This window comes from Furipterus horrens, unplaced genomic scaffold, assembly GCF_987537825.1.
Source record: "Furipterus horrens unplaced genomic scaffold, mFurHor1.1.pri manual_scaffold_5, whole genome shotgun sequence".
Classification (NCBI taxonomy): domain Eukaryota; kingdom Metazoa; phylum Chordata; class Mammalia; order Chiroptera; family Furipteridae; genus Furipterus; species Furipterus horrens.
In genome coordinates this window covers 182,257,811-182,270,237 of record NW_028327175.1, presented here as the reverse complement: position 1 = coordinate 182,270,237, position 12,427 = coordinate 182,257,811, and the positions used below count along the sequence as shown (strand labels likewise).

The 12,427-nt window shown below is 51.8% G+C and overlaps 1 protein-coding gene across 2 annotated transcripts in view; it reads right to left on the bottom strand.

Annotated features, from left to right (window-relative positions):
• Positions 1-7,678: 7,678 nt before the first annotated feature.
• SUFU (SUFU negative regulator of hedgehog signaling) overlaps positions 7,679-12,427 on the bottom strand; it is a 98,886-nt gene continuing 94,137 nt past the window's right edge. For both annotated transcript variants that reach the window (XM_090278509.1, XM_090278510.1), the window contains exon 12: positions 7,679-10,825. In XM_090278509.1, the coding sequence (XP_090134635.1) occupies positions 10,736-10,825 (90 nt within the window). In that variant the 3' untranslated portion in view covers positions 7,679-10,735. The remainder of the gene's footprint in view (positions 10,826-12,427) is intronic.

The window sequence follows — 12,427 nt, the reverse complement described above, 5'->3', positions numbered from 1 at the left end:
AGAGAAGTGGAAAAAAAAAAAAAAAAACCCACCCAGAAAGGGAGGGAGGAGAAGCCCCGGCGGTGCTCCGGCCTGACCTCCTCGTCGCTACTCCAGCTCTCCCCCGAGGCCCGGCTCCGGGCGCCCCCGCCGCGGAAAGACCCCGCTCTCGGGCTCCGCGCTGGGCGGGCGCCTCGGCTCTGCCGAGGAAAACAAGGATTGATCAAACTAGAAAGGAATTTTTCTCAACTGCTAATGAACAGGAGGCTCGGCTCGCGTCCCTCCCCCTCCCCCTGGCCTGGCCCTCCCCCTTCGCCACCCCGGCTCCCCCCCCCCCCCCCACTTTCTTTTCTTCTCGGTCTCTGCTCTGGCCTGTAAGGCTCCGGGTTGCGGTCGGAGCCAGCCCGCCGCGGCGGGGCCGGGCCGAGCCAGCCGGGCCGGGCTGCCTCCCTCAGCGCCCAGCCATCTTGGGCTCCTGCGGCCGCGGTGGCTGTGGCGGTCGGAGGTCCGGGCGCGCTCGCTTCGAGGGTCCTGCAGCGTTTTATCTTTATCTTTTTTTTTTTTTTAAAGGGGAGAGCTGGCGGCCTTCCTCAAATTAGGATAGAGAGAGAGAGAGAAGAGAAAATGCCAAGTCCTGATTTCTCTCCACCTCTGCTCCACCCACCCCGGTCCGTTCCAAAAAATAAAAAAAGATTAGAATGGGAAGAAGTCTGAAGAAAGGTGAGCGCCGGCGGCCCCCGGCTGCTGCCCAGGCGACGCGTCCGGGGCGGGCCCGCGCCTGTCGCGCCGTCGGTGGGTCCGTTTGTCCGCCCGCAGCTTCTCAGCTGAGGGGAGGGCACTCGGGCAGGGTCCCCGCAGCGGCCTTCGCCTCAGAGCTTTATCCTCAGATCAAAAAAAAAAGGAAAAAAACACCCAAAACCCAACCCCAATACTCTCATCACAGCCACCTTCAGCCATCTTGCGCGTATTATTATTATTATTTTAGGAATAATCTGTTTAATAAAAATAGCTGAGTCTCTAGCCCCCTCCCCCGCGTTCTGCGCTCCCCGCCCCTTTTAATAATAATCTCGATAATAAAAATGATCTGCGGGCCGGGCAGTCCGCGGCAGCCTTTTCCTGCCTCGGCTCGCTCGGGCTCCGGCTCTCCTTCCCCCAGGAAGGGGGCGCGGTGGGGGTATTCACCGCTGGGGCTCGGGAAGGGGTGCGTCCCTGTTGCCCGCTAGTTGGCCTCCGCCTCCGCTGGGAGGGAAGGGCGCCCTGGCTGCTATCGCGCTGTTGCGAGTAGCGCGGGCAAGGGAGGGGCCCCTGCTTGCGGGACCCACTGGAGGTGCGCTCAGGGGTCCCGGATCTTCCCACCACTGCCCGGCCTCGGAGTCTGCCTGCGGGGGAGGCGGATACAATGGGCTCCCTCCCAGGAGAGTGCGGCCCTCAAGGTGGAGAGCCAGGAGGGCAGGGGGCTGCGGTGAGCTGGACTCCTGAGCTAGGGCGGAGAGAGGCGGAGGGTGGTGTTTCTACATCACGGCCGGTCCCGCTACTCAGGAAGGGGGCGGGGAGACCGCGAGGGGGAGGCGAGGAAAAAGCGGCAGCACTACCGCGGCGCCTTTAATCAGCACCCGCTGGTTCGGCCCACCCGGCACTGGAGAAATAAATGGACAGGGGAGGGGGCGGAGGCGGGGCGCCTTATCCGGAAGTGCAAGAGCTGCGGCTGAGGCGCCCGGCTCCTCCCCTTTTCCCTATCGAGTTAGGGCTGATTCGGAGGTTGCTCCTGCTATTGGGCCCCAAGATGAAGCCCCGCCTCTTTAAGGCGGAGCAAACCAAAGAGCCTCACGTGACTTGTACTAACTTGGTACATTAAACATTCGGGATGGACTTTGCGCGCTTCTTAAATCGGCAATGATGCTGCTGTATAGTGGGACCACCTCTTCCTGCGCTTATTCACCCGTAGCTCTTTTTACCTGAGAGGCAAAGGAGGGTTGTTAGCTGTCTCATGGAACTGAGCAGGGAATTGCAAAGGTTCACTGTGGGGCAGACAATTTTCCTATGTCCTCACAACTTTACCCCTCATTTCTGACGCTTAAAACTACCAAGCAAGGTAGGATTAATTATTTCTTTAATGTTAATAAAGAAACCGAGGCTTAAAGAACTGTAATAATTACCGGAGGTCGACTGGTCAGTCACCAAATATTTAACAAAAGCCAGGCATTTTTCTAGGCCTTGAGGATTCCTCGGAGAACGTGTACAAAAAAATTTTTTTAAAATTAAATATACAGGATAATTTCTGTGATAGGAGCTCAGACAGGGCTCTCAAAAAACAATGATATTTGAACTGAAACCTGCATGTTCAGGAGGAGTGAGACAAGTGATAACCTGGGGGAAGAGTACTTTAGAGGAAAAACAAATGCAAAAGAAATAGATTAGACATATTCCAGGGCAGAATGAAGGCTGTGTGTTGGAAAAGACAGGTAGGAGCTAGAACACACAGGACCTTTAGTGTAGGTCATGGTAAGGAGTCTGGGCTTGAAGCTGATTGTTAGAAGCTGTCAGATTTGGGATATATTTTGGAAGCAGAGCCACAGGACTAGGTAAGGATTAGATACAGGATGGAAAAGAATCAGTACATAATAGGAATGGGGTAGGAATGGGATCTAGATGTGCTTATCACTATATATAGTATATCTTTCTGAACTTTAAAAACATTCTTGGTATATATGTATTAAAAACATGTGATATAGATACATATATATGAGTTTGTGTATATACACACAAACTCATATATATGTAGTGTATTCCCCAAAAACTGTTTAAAAGAGGCTGAATGGTGGTACCATTTACCTAACAGAATTAAAGAGGGTTAAACAGCTTTGGGTGGGGAGATTTTTAGTAGCTCTAAGTTTGATTCACTCATATCCCAGTGGAAATATTGAGGAGGCAATGATATATACAGACTCAGGGGGGAGGGCTGTGCTGGAGATTATGGATTTCAGAGTCATCAGTGATTATGTGCTAAATGGTAGAACAAATTCAAATCCAGTTCAGCATGACTCGGGGTGGGGGCTGCTGATCCTTCCATAGAATCAAAGGGCCTCTCTGCTTCAGAGCCTCCATCTCCTTATTCCTGTTGTGGGAGTTAATGTGGGCCCTTCAAGGACAGAGTCTGTGTCTTTAGCACTTTGCATCCCCTCACATGCTGAGCAAATGAAAAATGAATGAATGCATGCATGTCTGAATGAACAAGGAGAAGATGTTCTTCAAGCCGTTGTCCTTAATTCCATACTCTAAGGCTGGTTCAAAGAAACAACAAGGTCTAGTTTGGAGCAGAGGGTCCTTTGTGACCCGTTCACCAATGACCTCCAGGATAATAAATCTAAAGGATTCCTCTCATTTCTCACCTTTCTAGACTGCTCCCCTTGATTTATCAGATATCATACTCTTCTGGTTCTATCTTTATGAATCAGACTTTTCTAATTTCCATCTCATAAATGCCAGTGGTTCGCAGAACCCTTGCCTTCATTTTCTTCTCTTACTAATACCTGTTCCCTGGGGCATCTCATTTACTCCTTAGGCTTTATTACTGTCTATACTCTGATGACTCCTCAGGCAGTAGTATCTCCAGCCCAGATCTTCACCTTCCTAGTTGCAGCCACCCATTATGCTCTCCACTCAGATGTACCACAAGCACCTTGAATTCAATGTATTGGAAACTAAACTCTATTGTTTTCCCATTCCAGCCTGTTCCCCCTCCACTGTGATCCCAATCTCAGTCAGTGGACATGTCAGCCACTTAGTTTCTAAACTAAGGATCAGGGAGGCAACCTTGACATCTCTCTCACCTCTCTTACCCACATAATCAGTCTTCAGGTCCTATAGATCCTACTCTTAAATAGCTGACAATTTCCTTGTATACTGATTGCTCACTTAACATCTTCACTTGGAGGTACAATGAACATCCCAAACTCTGTACTAACTCTGTACTAATTTCTGCTCCCACTAAACCTGTTCCTGCTGCAGTCTTCTGTTTCTCAGCAAACATCCCATAGCCAATCTTTCAGCAAATCTTGACTACTTCTTAGCATCTCTATTACCGTACTTTATTATAATCTCTTGCTTGGATTGTTTCAGTAGGTCCTAACTACTTTCTCTGCTTCTGCCCTTACCTACTGGAGTCAATTCTCAACAGAGAAGGCAGAGTAGTTCTTTTAAAATATAAATCAGATTATGTCAATTTGAGCAATCTTCCAGTGGCTTCCCACTTCTACCAGCATAAAAATCAAAGTTTTATAATTACCTTCAAGGTCCTATACAACCTGGCCTCTGTATAAGTAATTTATCATTCCCTGTCTTTCATTCTGTTCCAACCACACTGGCTTCCCTGTTGTTCCTCAAATACACCTACTGTAGTTGCTCTTTGCTTTGCCCGAACCATTCTTCCCCCAGATATCCCGACTGCACATTTCTTTCTGTCATTGAGAGGCTTTGTTCAAATGTCACCTAAGCAGTAAGGCCTTCCCTAACCTCTGTATTTAAAATTGCACCCCCCCCCCAGTACCTATCTCTTCTTTTCTGCTTTGTTTTTCCTCCATAGCACATATCTTTATGTACAATGTATTCTACTTTTAAAAGATGTTATCCATCTCCCATCACTAAAATATAAGACCTGCGAAAGGAGAGGCTTTCTTTATGCTGTACCCCCGGTGCCCCGAATGGAACCTAGTACATAATAAGTACATACTCAATAAATATTTGTTGATTCAATGAATGAATCGTATTTTCTCCATCCCTACCACTGCTGCCCAAATCCAGGCTTGACTGGTCACCTTGCCTCCAATCCCACTCCCTTTTGAAACGTTCTTCATCCAGCAGGCAGAGGATGGTTCTAAAATGAAAGCTTGGTGCCTTAATCCATGTACTCTAGGCAATTTGGACTCTACAGTTCCCAAGAAAAGCTTTGGGGCTTTTGTCCTTGTTCTGCCTTCCTGGAGAACTTTTGAAAGTAAAGCCCCTATTCTTTTGCTCAGTTCACCCTTAAGGTTTTGATTTAAATGTCATTTCTTTTGAGAAGCCTTTTCAAAATCTCCCTAGATTGGGTTGGGCACCTCTTCTGTGTGCATATCCTAGCCTAGCCCTTTAATAAAGGGTTAATACTAATTGAGCAAGTACTATGTGCCAGGCATGTCATGAACATTATCTCATAAAATCCTTGCAAAAACTCTATGAAGCAAGTATCCATTTGCCGATGAAGAAACTGAGGTGCAAGTTAGTTAGCCTTAGTTACACTGATAATAATTGGTGAGGCCGGGGTAGAACAAAAAGGAGCTTACTCCTTCCTCTTTTATAGTTCTTCCTTGTCATTGTTCCTTGTCTGTTTTCCCTCTCACTGCACTATGAGCTCCTTAAGGCCCGGCCTGTGTCCAGCCTTCCAGCATATAGCAGAGGGCCTATTACAGGTTTGTTGAAAGAAGTGATTGAACATATTTTCTAGTTCTTACCCTTCCCACAGGGGTATTTGTAGAGGCTCATCAATGCACAGGTGGCCTTCTCTGTCTTATAAAGGCTGTGAACCAGATGGCCCATTATCCTTCTTTTCAGGGTTCTCAGTACTGAGAGAGGTATGGGCTGGCAGTGGGTGATATTGGAAAAACGAAGGAACAAGGGGGTTGCTTCCCTCAGTTCTCTGGCCCCAATAAGTTCACTACTCTCATCACAACCCTGTGAAAGTCTCCCTTGCCCCTCAAATTACTCAGAGAGCTATGTTACACAACCCATGGACACCCACCAGCGTCATCTTGCTCCTTCCTTCATCCTGCCCTTAGCTCTCTCCCAAAGGCTTCTTGGCATGGAGGAGAGGAGGGACTGGGTTGGTCCATCATGCCGCCATAGAAGGGGCCTGGAGATGATTGCCCCTCCCAGACCACATCCTGACCTACCCCTGCAGTTGCAGGACACATCCCCTGCCCAGCAAATCACTCCCCCATCCACCCCTGCCTCCCCCTCCCTGTCCTGGCCTCCCCACCTGCTCCCCCTCTGCAGCCTGCAGCTGTCTCAGCGTCAGGCTGGGCTGAGTCACTCTCCTCCTTGTCAGGCCAGTTTGGCAAATCTCACAGGCTCCCCAGCCCCTGGCCCTGAAGCCTGTGCCCCCTCAACCCCCGCCCCCATCAGGGCTCCTTTAAACCCCCCCACTCCCCAAGAACCCTTCTCTTTCCAGAAACAGCCCCAGCCTAGTCCTCACTCAGGAATCACCTAAGAACAAGACCTTGCTATTCTGTACTCTGGAGCAAGAACCTCATCCTGACCCTGGGTCCTTCTAGGCTAGATAAAGATAGATAAGCATCTCCACCCCCTCTCCAAGGAGAATGGGGAAGGGGGATGGCCTGGGCCATCTGGGATTGTTAGCCTGTCTCCAGACCCTCCCAGTTCCCTTGCTTTGACTGCCAAGGGAAGGAGGGCCTCAGACAGGACCAGAGCCACTGCTCCAGAGGCCAGCCACAGTTTAGTAGGAGGTCACAGGCCCAGGCAGCGCTAACCTCCTCCTGGGTAAGGTCCCCAGATACAGAGCTCACAGAAGACAGGGAAGGGAGTTAACAGTCCCTTCACAGGGGCTGACACCCTCCCTCGGTCCTCATATGATGCCCCCCGGACCTCTGTCACCTGCCTTAGCAGAACCCCTGGGTGCTAAGGCTCCAACCTATCCAAGGACCCTGCTACTTCCCAGGACAATCAGGCCTAACAGGAAAGGAAAGAATGTGTGGGGATCCAGAGCGGTCCTGCAGGTTCCAGGAATCCTGTCTCGCTGCAGACCCCTCTTGCCTATCTGTAAGTTCCCAGGCTGTTCCTGTCTCCCCCAAGGGCACTGAACTCTGTTTTTCAACACTATGCTCTGGAAAGAAAACTGGGCAATCTAGGGAAGGAAGAGCCACCCACTGCCTCATGCAGACCAGGATGAGTAGTCAGCGGTGGGCTGGCCTCGAGTCACCCAGTGGGTGTCCCAGTTCTGAGGCAGCTTCTCCATCCTGCCCACAGGTCTGGATTAAGAGGTTGAATTTAGGAGCCTCCTAAGGGGCACAGCCTTCTCTTGGCCCTAGATGGAAGTGGGAGCAAGGACTCCACACTGGAGGTGAGAAAGGGCCCACCTTCCCAAGGGGAAAGGGTTTTGGTGAGAGGAAGGTAGGAGAGGAATGAAGGTTCTTTACCCACCCATTCATCTTTCCAGATTGTGTTCCATGTTCCTACCCCCTTGACCTTAGAGGAATTCAGAACCAAGTGAGCCCTGGCTGGTGTGGCTCAGTGGGTTGAGCGCTGGCCTGTGGTTTGATTCCCAGTCAGGGCACAAGCCTGGGTTGTGGGCCAGATCCCAGTTGGGGGCACTCAAGAGGCAGCTACACATTGATGTTTCTCTCCCTCTCTTTCTCCCTTCCTTCCCCTCTTTCTAGAAATAAATAAAATCTTTAAAAAAAAAATTTCACCCATTAAAACAAAACCTAAGTGAAAGCAAGACTGTTCCTGCAGTCATTTCCGCATGACTGAAAACGTCACGAGCTGCATGATCCTGTTCCTTGGCACCCCCTCCACTCCCCCAAACAGTCTCCAGGACCTTTCCCCACCCCAGCTTCTTCTAAATGGCCAAGTCCAATCCACTCCCTCTGCCTGGGCACCAGGCTTCCCACTCCCCTGCTCCCAGCCAGAAAGGAGCATAAGACCCAGCACTTCTGCAAATATGTTTAATGCACTTAGATTACAGAGGAAGAGGGGGCAAGAAGAAACGACATCTAAGTAAGTCACCCAAAATTCTTACAAAAGTTCCAGGCTGGCTGCAGCCCCTAGGAACTGAGTCACCACTCACATTAGAAACTAATAAAATTTTTTTTACAAAAGTCTGCTCACTGCAGCATTTGGGTACTTGTACAAAAGAAGGGCTCTCTCTACAGGGACCCAGGTACCTCACCTGGCACGGAGGACCTGGAAGCCAGCGAGGAAAGACAACCAGATAAAAAAATAGTCAAGGGATTTCTCTACTGGTCTGCCCCATAGGGGCACCAACTTGCAGGGTTTTTCCCTGCTCTCAACTCAACTTTAAAACCCAGTCCCAAGACCCTGTGTCCATTTTTAAAAACGCTCTAGGCCTTTTAGACTCCCCCTGACTTCCCAGTCCCTGCCCTGGAGTCAGGCCTTTGGAAGAGGAAAAGGGCAGGAAGAAGTACCAGCTCCCTGGCCAGACCAGAGACCTGCATGAGTCTCCACCCCTCCAAAGAGCAGCTGGTCTGTGGCCCTTCTGCAGCCCATATTGGTCACAGGAGTCTGCCTTATGTATAACAGGCAGATGGGGGAGCCTCTTCTTAGCACCAGGGACCTGGAGGGAGGGATAGGGCCAGGCAAACCTCAAGGAAGCCTGTGGAAGAGGCAGATGGGGCAAGGGAAGCTTCTTACCTCCCCACTATGAGGTTGGGGCTCCCAAAGGGCTGCAGGGAGGGAAGGGATACATTTAGTGAGCATCCACCATGTTTCAGGTGCTGTGTGCTAGGCACAAGACATGGTCAGCCTTGCTTGTTTCCCAGTGAGGGGTCCCTCTCATCAGCCAGCTCAATGGAGACCCCCCCCCAGAGTAACCTATGGGAAGAAGGCACCACTGAACAAGGGAAAGGAGTTCTGGTCAGAGACAGCGGGTGTCTTGCCACTGCCCGACAGCCAATGAACTGCAAGGAAAGGAAATGGAGGCCTGGTCCCAGCATAACCTTAGAGGTTCCTTACATGGTGGGGCAGGAAGGGGATCTCAGGCTTCACGGGCTCAGCATCTCAGAGCTCACCTACTTCCCACCTGACTCCCATACTGATGACAAAGCTTAGTTCAGAAAATACCCCCCTCCCTGTAGGTAGAGGTAGGGCCCAGAAAGAACTGGTGGAGGCAGGTCAAGATGGCACGGAAAGGAGGAAAGCTGGTAGCGCCTCTCTGGCCATGAAACGTCAGAAGACAAGAGCTTCCAAGGCAGGATGCTGTGGTGGGCGAAGGCCAGGCAACGTCCTTTAGAAAAGTCCTCAGACAAGGAACAGATGCTGCCAACATCAGGTCCAGAGCGTTCCACCCTGGTTGATGGGAGCCTAAGGTCTCTCTCCAAGTACTCCAGGCTGATCTACCTTGAAGCTCCGAGTTTGATGGAGTTAACCAGGTAGCCCTGAGGGTGTGTGCAGAGAAGGGCCCAGGTCCCCTGTAAGTCCAACTGCTGTTCCCTGGAGAGCCCGCTTAAAGCCTTCGTGGCCCCTGGAGGCAGCTCTTTGGCTGATCTCCCGTCAAAGGGGTCCTGTACCTGTGGGCCTCCTGGTGGTGCCTGTGTGTGTGGCAGTGTAGACGAGGCAGATCATGGTCCTGTGTGGCCCCCAACAGACAAAATGGCTTTGCTTTGGACAGGCCTGAAGGGTGATCTCAACACAGCAATCCCTAGAGTCGGAGGTCAGAGGGTATGAAAGGGGCTTAGTGATTCTAGGGCAGAAGTGGGAGATAAACCAAGAGGAACCCCCAAACCACAGGCCAGATAGGTTGGCTTCTGGAGGAAGGCCATGAGAACTGCAGTATTGGGGCAAGGGACCGAGGACCACGAGAGGCTCAGAGGCAGGACAGGAATGGGAAATGAGAAATGTAGAGATGCAGGGAGGATGGGCGGGAAGTAGAGTGCGGTGTTTGCAAATTCAGTTATAGACATGTTGAGAGGTTAAGTTTTGTTTTTAATAAGCCAGAGTCCTGCAGCCTAGAGGCTGGGAGGCCCAGGGGATGAAGAAATGGAATAGGAAAGGTGAAAGAGCTAGAGACCCAGGTCCTGAGTGGAAGGTGGGATGATCCGTGAGGTGATGGGCCTCACCTTCTCCCAGGCAAGCTTGGTTGGGTGGGAAAGGTCAGGAAGATGAGGGTGAGGCCACCAAGTCTCTGAGACCCCAGTGGTCCTTGAAATTCATGGGACCAGTCCACTTGGGAAACAGAAGCATCCCTGCTTGGCCCCAGCTAAACTGGGCTCAAGGCTGTGTGGGGGAGTGTCCCAGCTCTCCTCTACCCCAGGCTCCACCAGGCCCCCCTGGGTAAAAGAGCCTCTCTCTGAAGCCTCTTCTGGGCCCTGGGCTGGCAGGCGAACACCGGCACCTTCTCTGGTAGCAGCTCAGGGGGAAAGAGCCCCAGGCCTCTGTCTGAAAGGACGCAAAAGTTCATCGGGGAATAAAGACCTGTTTAAAAAACATTATATACACAGCTTCTGGACATCTCTGAAGAGAAATAAAATACCATCAGTTTCTACAAAATAAAATAGAGGAAGAAAACCAAACACGATCAGAGGAATTGTTCATGGCGAGAGGAGCGGGACTACCCATGGTTTCCCAGAGTTGAGCTGGGCACTGAACCCACAGGGCCACTCAGCCTCCTTCCTGCTGGGCTGCATGGCAGGGGGGAGGTGAGGAGGAGGCCTGAGATATAGGGGCACATCAAAGGTCCAGTCACTTCTCAAACCAGAACTTGTGGCAGCAGCAGGAAGGGAAGGCTTGCATTTGCCTGCCTCAGTGCCCAGTGGGATCAGTGCCTGGTCATGTGGCTGCGGCGTTGCAGGTGAGGTGGGAGTCCGCTGCCCATGCCCGGCATCCCACCGGGCCATAGGTGCGTGGCTGCTCAGTCATCCTCACGCTTGTCCTTCCTTTTATTGGTGGGACTCTCGTACTCAGTTGTTACACCAGAAGTCACTGGGGAGCGGCTGGGCTCTCCTCTGGCCCCTGTAGGGCCCGGCCCAGGCTAGTGCAGCGGACTGTCAAACACCACATCAGGCAGGATGGAGACTTTCAGCTTCTTTTCAGGCCAGCTGTATTCTTTGGGAAGTTTGAACTGTGGAGGGAGCAGGCACAGAGTCAGAGTGCACAGATTAGCAGAACCCACTGCCTTCTTTGCAGATTGCATGGAGAGTGGCCAGGACCCTCACCCAGGGCCACCCCTGGGTGCTGGGGCAGATGGGCCACTGGTTGCCTGGCTTTAACCTCAAATGTGAGGCCCAGGTGGGTGGCTGAAGTCAAGCTGCTGGAGTTCGGTGACCCCTTCTCCCCCTCAATCCCCACCCCCACCCCCAGGCCAATAATTAACCCGGGGTTGGATGGAGGAGGCATGTTTTCTAACTCTTTCTTGACTGTGCTGACCTCTCTCCAGCTCACTTCCTTGGTTCTGCCTCTGGCCACAAGCATGTAAGGAATCTGTTCCCTGAGGCCCTTGGGCTGGAGAATGAGGGGCAGGGGGAGGGTGCAGATGCTACAGGGAAATGGCTTGAGGAATAAAACTGCAGACCTGTCCCTGCCATGGCCTCTCTTTTGAAGGCTAGTGCAGAAGGATCCTGGAACCTGACATCTGTAGCCTTTGCCAAAGGGTCTAAGGGAAGGAGGCCCTGACTTGGCCTCAGAGGGAGCAGAGGAGCAGAATGAGTATGGCTAGAGGTGATTTCTTGGGTCTAGTGCATCCTTAGGAGGAACAAACACTCCATTTTGCTTCCCCTTATTCATTCTCATCTGCTTCCCAGGGTTGCCAGCCTGAGAGTGGGCACAGTGGTGGCCAAGGAGAGGTAAAGTTTTCCAGCCTTACCCATGGAATCATCGATTTGCTTACAGTTTTGTTTCTAGAGCTTCTGCTGGGGGTAAGAGGAAGAGGCTGATGTATAATACTCCCTCTATAGTCTAGGACTCTGAATGTGGTCTGGCACATGGCTGGTGCTCAACAGATGTACAGTGACTTGGAAATAGGACCCGCCTTTCATGACTCCCACTGTCCTGGGGCTAGACTTCAGGCCAGACTGGACAGGAGGGAAGAGCAGGCCATTAGCCCGCCTGGAGCTGGGGCTGGAAGTGAACAGGCCTGATACTTCCTGGCTGGCTCCCTCTCCCTCCCTCTGATGGGGGACTGTCCAAGCCAAGACTAAAGTGGAGAGTGGGGCAGGGTGTGGGGACAGCCTCTGGACAGGAAAGGAAAAAAAAAAAAGTCCTTTTTAGTGACCTACTTTCCTAAGCTTCCCCTGGCTCCTGTCCCTCCTGCCTGGACTGTCCCCCTCTCAACCCCTCAACACCCAAGCTCAAAGCAGCGGTCTGGCACAAAGCCATCCCAGTGCTACATGGCCTCTCCGGAAGCGCTTCTGGGCAGCTGGCTCTGGCCTGACTGAATGGGAGCTGGGCCTCAGGGACTGGTGGCTTGTGGAGGCTGATTGGCTGGCACAGGCTGGGTGCTCAGTGACTTCTGAATGTATAAATGAGTTAATTTATCAAGCTGTATCCCAGAGGATAGACAAGATACTATCCTATTGGGATGACCTAAGGCTCTGAGAAGTTCCTGTCCACCTGGAGACCTGACAGGGCAGTCCCGCCCTCTGCGCTCTTCTCTACCCCGTGGACCTGGAGGCCACCGTGTACTGTCTGATGTGGCCCTAGGAGCCCTCGCAGCTGGGAGCTCCAG